We start from the raw sequence: 6,294 nt of genomic DNA, 5'->3' as shown, positions 1-6,294 counted from the left end.
AACGGAGTAATATATATCACTCTTTTTATAATTTTAATGTTATTATTTAATAAGCATTCAATTCCTGCAATTATACTTAGATTATAGTTCAACTGACAAATACTGATATTATTAAGTTGATCATCATATATCAGGTTCGAGATTGAACATCATATATCAAGTTTAAATTCAGAATCTCACAATTGTATGTGTAAATTTATGATATTTACCATCTCGTCTACGTACCCCAAAAAAATCCTACAATGGAACACTTCAAACAAGTTTAAATCCTCAAAATTATAAAAAACATTCTCATACTATTTAATTATCAAAATTATGAAACAGCAAATTAGTCATTTAAATGTAAAAAATGCCAATCCCTAAATTAAAGTATGTTTTGGTAAACCGCAAACAAAATCAATGAAAGACCTATGCATTGACTTGAATGACTTATTTTTGTTAGTTCGTAAGATGGCATATAGAAATAGTTTATACAAAATTTATGTAAACATTGTTCATATCATCAAATAATAAATAATAAGAAGCAACGAAAACATAAAGCTTAAGTGAAATGTGTATTTGTAAAATATTAGATCATACTTTGAGTCCCTGACCGACCAAAGCCTTCCCAATAAAAGAAAAAATTAGCATATGGCCAAGTAAATGTCCAAAAATCCGCATGACAACAAAAGTACCACGCAATCCTACTACATATAGAACTCACTCTTGTTTAAGTCATTACAAAAATGAAGAACAAGAATAACAGAACAAAGAGCCTTTACTATTTGTATGTCAAATTTATACAACAGTTTATTTACAAACCAACTACAAAACCATGTTTCTTTATGTCTTACAACTTAGTTTATTGACAATTACCAGTCACTCGATACCTCTCCACAATGGCCTGGACTGGCATAATTCATAATGTATTATTTCCTTAATTTTTTCCGTTTTGCTATGGAAATTTTATCTCACAAGCCCCAAGTGGAAAACAAAAGAGGGTGGAAGATGAGGAAAAAAGATACAGGAGTTGGCCAACTGCAACTATTACTTAAAAGAAACTTCAGAAGCACAGCCAGCTATAGGAAGTTCACTTGGGGTGCATACAAGTGCCCTTTGCTGTAAATGCCTCAGACTTTGTTCCATGCTGACTTGGACCATCTCAGCCAGCATCTTTTTAGCTTTACCAGATTGATCGTCCCCATCGATCTGCGATATGATGTTGCATACTATATTCTCAAGAGTGTCAGGTTGAATTTCAGATCTTGGATAAGGAGATTCTCTTAGTAGTTGCAAAAGGGTGCGCGCTTTTGTCTGTGACTTAGGTGTCCCTTGAACGGTGAGCTCAAGTAGTCCTGGAATGACACCTTCTTTAAGAATCGGTTCCCTGTATTTACATCGATCGATTTGGCACATTGTCAATAATGCTCCAACGGCGTGCTCCCTACTTTGGAGGGTACCATTTTCGAGAACCTCGACAACTGCAAGAATCCCACCTTCCTCAGATGTCAAGGCAGTTCTGCATTCATCATAATCCACCAAGGGTTCTATTAAAGCACAGCATTTCTCAGCTGTTTTTGAGGATTTTTTGCATGTTTTGAGAATATCAACTATGTAAGGGATTGGATTTGTTTCGAGAATAACGCTGAGATTATCAGGGTATGTTGATAAATTAGAGAGAGCCATTACGGCATCAGCTTTTGCCTGTGGGCTTCCGTCTCTTAGGATCTCCACAAGAAGGGGAATGGCCCCACAAGCACTAATGATTGGTTTGTTGGTTGAAGAGGCAGATAGTGTGAGCAATGATGCAGTTGCAGATGCCTGCAGATTTGAATCTTGTGACTTCAGGAAAGTAAGTATTGGTTCTAATGCTCCGGCCTCCACAATATTGATTTTATTCCTGCAAGATAAGACCAGTTATGAATATGACTGAATTATGAGAAAAAATAACTAGCAAAATCTTAATCAGTATGGAATCTGAAAGAAAAAAAAAAGAGCACAGGGTACTTTGTTTTAATTATTGGAGTTCATTCTCCAGTCTATGGCATTAAAATTCAATGACAGACTGGCTGGAAGGTACCCAGTCAGAGTTAAGATGCAAAACACTAATCATGGTCATGCTATAATCAGTAGAGAACACAGTAAAATTAAATTTAACTCCCCTGGTTTAACACTCTTGTGATGGATAGATTACACCATACATTTATTTCTTTGCTAAGCACAATTTTTCATGACGCTGGCTCATTTATTAATTCCATTGACTACCCAAGGACCCAAGTAAGGTGTGTGTGTGTGTGAAAGAGAGAGGCAGATGGAAAACGTAAAAATACTGTCTTCTGTTCTCAAAAGCATCTAGAATGACAATAATTATGTATTAAATACAAGCCAAAACAAGAAATATTAGGCAATGCTTGTTTTGCATATAGGCACTAGATGAGAGGGTAGGAAATTAGGAATGAAAACCACTTAACAATTGCTTGGCATAACAAAAATGTAGGGAGGTTGAAAGTAAGGTGCAACTCATTTCCACCTCACAAAATTTTGGCCACTCCCACAGCATGAAAATGATTTTTCACCCTCTAGCAAGCAACCATGAGTGAAAAATGAAACTCAATACCTTCTACCACACTCTGTATTCACACTCTTCCTTATTTTTTGAACTTATCATTTTCCACCCCCTCAGACACACATAACCTCAATAAAAAGTGAAGGAAAAAAGACAAGATGGTGGTTAAACACAGCCTTGAATTCAGGGATGTGAAACATCTCCAAAAATTAAAGTATATACTTTAGTTAAATCACTAGGTGTAAGAAAAAAAGTAGAGATGATAACAATTAAAACCAAAGAAGGAGGTTACTTCAGGAAGAAGTTATAAGCGAAAAAGGAAAAGAAACAAAAGGTAAAAAAGAAAATGCACTATGTGAACCAAAAGAAATCCACTAACCAAATGGATAAGCTTTGACAAGAAAGCATCCAATTCTTTCTGATGACATAGTATCCATGATCTTTGATAAATCAACTTAATTGAAATTATAGTAGTCATAAGATGACATAGTCCTCGCCATAAAAAGGGAATATATAACAGGAAAACACCTATTTGATGGCTCATCTTCTCTTTTATTATGAAGAATCCAATGAATCACAAACAAATTATAATTACCAAAGTCATGAAAAAGTGGCTTTCTTATTCTGTCAAAGATGGTAATTAACCAACCCGATACATCCCGACCCCATTATTCCTAACAACCATTTAGGTACAATGGTAGATTACGAAAACAAACTACAGAAAAAATAAAAAACCAACTCAAACTTTTCTATATTTCTCACCAACCAATGAGACGCAAAGAGAGGGAAGAAAAGAAAGAAAAGAAAATGAAGGGACCCAACAAAGAACAGAATCCTAGAATAATTCTTATAAAAAAATACAGTCAATGAAAACTTAAACCTTAAAGTATTAGTACCCGTATATGCTACTCGTATACTAAAGATCCAGAAAGGTATTGGTCATGTCACATTTAGGCATATCTTAATATCTTATTATGTATTTTTTAATTACATAAAAATAAAAATATTGTCCGTCAAAAAAATACTTAAAAAACCAAAAATTAAACAATTTTCATGTCGGGTCCTTAGCTATGTTATGCAAAAGAGAATCTTGTGTGACTTTTAGTTTTAACCATCCAATTTTTAGGGAAAAGGATTTCGATTATACATAGATCAAAGATTATTCCAGCTAGAGATTGAACTTGATACTCACATTAGTTCATTTTCAATTTGATTATTAATGCCATGTTTAGGATACTGGTTAAAAATTGAAATAATTATATTAAAACATAATTAACAAATATTTATTTATTTTATTAAAACCACAACCCCAAATTGGCGTTTTTATTTTATTTTACTCACTTTAGATCGAATCTCAAACTCCGTGGTTTCAAGGCATCGCATATATATTTTAATAAAGCGCACAAATTCCCAAAAATCAAAAAGTATGTCAAACAACAAAATCTAGAAATAGAAATGATAAAGAAAAAAATTACTATTAAACAATTCTAGTACCAATAATTTATGAACGAAAATTTCAATTAACCTTCGTAAGAAAAAAATTAAAATTAACCTCCATATACTTACTTTTCATCTTTGACAGCGAGATTGAGCAAAGCGAGTAGAGCGGGTTCATGTGACTCGGGCGAGTCGACTCGGAGCATAGAAACGAGTGGACCGACAGCTTCAGAGAGCTGACGCCGACATCGCTGTGAGGTCTTTGTGAGTTTCCTGATATCACGAGCGGCTTGAAGCCGCAACTCCGGTAAGCCGGATTTAAGAAGCTGAAGGGCACGGCGGACGGCTAACGGCGTTCGCGGCTCCTCGGCTTCCAAATTGATTGTGTCGGTGGCGTGTCCTTCATATGAACAGCTGGACGAAGATGAGGAACAGGAAGAAGGAGAATGGGAACTGTCCATTGATGAAAGTAGTGAGAGAAAGTTAGAGAGAGAAAGGGGAGAGAAAAAATCTGTGTGATTTTTGGAGGATGAGAAACGCAAATGGAAAAGGTGAGGTGGAGGTTATTAGAGAGGCGTTAAGCAACAGTTATGATTGTTGATAACTTAACTTATAGGACAAACATAAAGTCACATGGAGAGAGAAAGAGAGAGGGATGTTAGAGAGAGAAAGAGTAGTTGTGGTTGGTTGGTTAAAATTTTAGAATCAACTTCTTTTGCAAAATACAATTACTACTCATATTTTTAGTATAAAAATAAATTTTACATACAACCTTTAATTTATGTCTAGTATCTTATAGAATTTAATAACAACTTATTATGTGCATAGTAATTCAATATTTATTTATATATAAATTATTTTTATAATCTGTTAAAGATGGATGAAGGTAAAATATGTATATAATTGAGTTGCAATTTAGTCACTCTCTTAAAACTCTTTCGTCGGGGGGTAGTTCAAGACTTAATTTATCGATACACTTGTCATCAAAATTGAGTATTGGAAAGAAAACATATAAATATTGTTGAGTTAGGCCTAACTCTCCTAACTCGTGCATCTCTCACAAATAGACTTTCAACATTCTTTCTTCAATTTCTTAAGGTCTTTGGTTGTGTTTGATTTCTTCTTCTCAAACCTTACAATTCTCATGATTTTAGGTCTTATGAATGTCTAATTTTGGATTATTCTCCATCTCGCAAGGGCTATAGATGTCTCTCCCCGACTGAGAGACTTTTTATGCCCAAAGATGTTTAGTTACCTGACAATTAGTCAGTTGTGCTTCTAGCTCATAATCCAGTCCTTCATGCTAAGACAAAACACATGAAGGTTGCTCTGTTTTTTGTCCAAGAAAAGGTCTTGGCCAAGCAACTTTATGTTTTGCACATTCTTGGTGTTGGCGGTGACCAATGGGATAGGGGTATAGGGATAAGTAGTTATGATAGTTGTCCTAATAAGTCACAATTTTCCATTTCTCATCATGTAAACCTACTACTGCAGGTAAAGACTCAGCATGTATATAAGTTGAGGCCTTTTCTCATATATCTCAATATATTCATTAATGATCAATACAAAATTTATCTGTGAAATTTTAATAAGAATAAAGACAATTAAATATGACTACCTTTATTTTAAATTCATCCCAAAAAAAAACTATATTTTAAAAGGTACTGTAATTTGAAACAAATCAATTTTACAGTTTTTGTTTTTGTGAAAATTTAATAAGAGTACAAACATTATTTATATTCATAATTAATCATGTAAATATATAAATATGCTTCCTTTCGTCCAGTCTACAATCAACGTGTGACTCACTGATATTTTTTTTTAAGGCAGATAAAATTAAATAACGTGCTTCACTAATTTGTTGGCATGTCTGGGTCCAGTTTTGATATTAATAGCTTTTTGGAGTTTCGCAAATAAGCCAATGTATACCATCCACACATGTGTTAAATTGCTTTCATATTTTAAGAAGTTAAGGTGTGGAGACAATTTGTTTCCTTTTGGAACGATGTAATGGGTTCAATTTTTTTTTTTTTTTTTTGTATTTTAAATTTTATATTATACTATGATTACTTATATCTAAGAGTGACCTTGTGTAAGGTTGAGATAAACAACTCTCTAAGACTTTAATTTTTTAAGAGCACTGAAAAAAATACTTTATACTTTGATATTATATATAAGTATTAAAATAAAATTCTGTATTCTATATTATTTATATTAAAACAAATAATTATATTAATAATTTTATATTTTTTCTATCTTTTATATATCTCACAAGTCACAATCTGAAAGGTTTAACTAGTTATATAGCTACT

The 6,294-nt window shown here is 33.1% G+C and overlaps 1 protein-coding gene across 1 annotated transcript; it reads right to left on the bottom strand.

The window, feature by feature from the left end:
- Nucleotides 1–739: 739 nt before the first annotated feature.
- LOC101505562 (uncharacterized) lies at nt 740–4,613 on the bottom strand. Its single transcript, XM_004503083.4, has 2 exons — nt 4,112–4,613; nt 740–1,879 (listed from the first exon to the last, which is right to left on the bottom strand). Exons 1-2 carry the CDS (start codon nt 4,441–4,443, stop codon nt 1,027–1,029), a joined length of 1,185 nt encoding a protein of 394 aa, XP_004503140.1. The 5' UTR covers nt 4,444–4,613; the 3' UTR covers nt 740–1,026.
- Between the last annotated feature and the right edge of the window lie 1,681 nt (nt 4,614–6,294).

Source organism: Cicer arietinum, chromosome 6 (assembly GCF_000331145.2).
Source record: "Cicer arietinum cultivar CDC Frontier isolate Library 1 chromosome 6, Cicar.CDCFrontier_v2.0, whole genome shotgun sequence".
Lineage (NCBI taxonomy): Eukaryota > Viridiplantae > Streptophyta > Magnoliopsida > Fabales > Fabaceae > Cicer > Cicer arietinum.
This window is presented reverse-complemented; position numbering and strand designations above follow the sequence as displayed.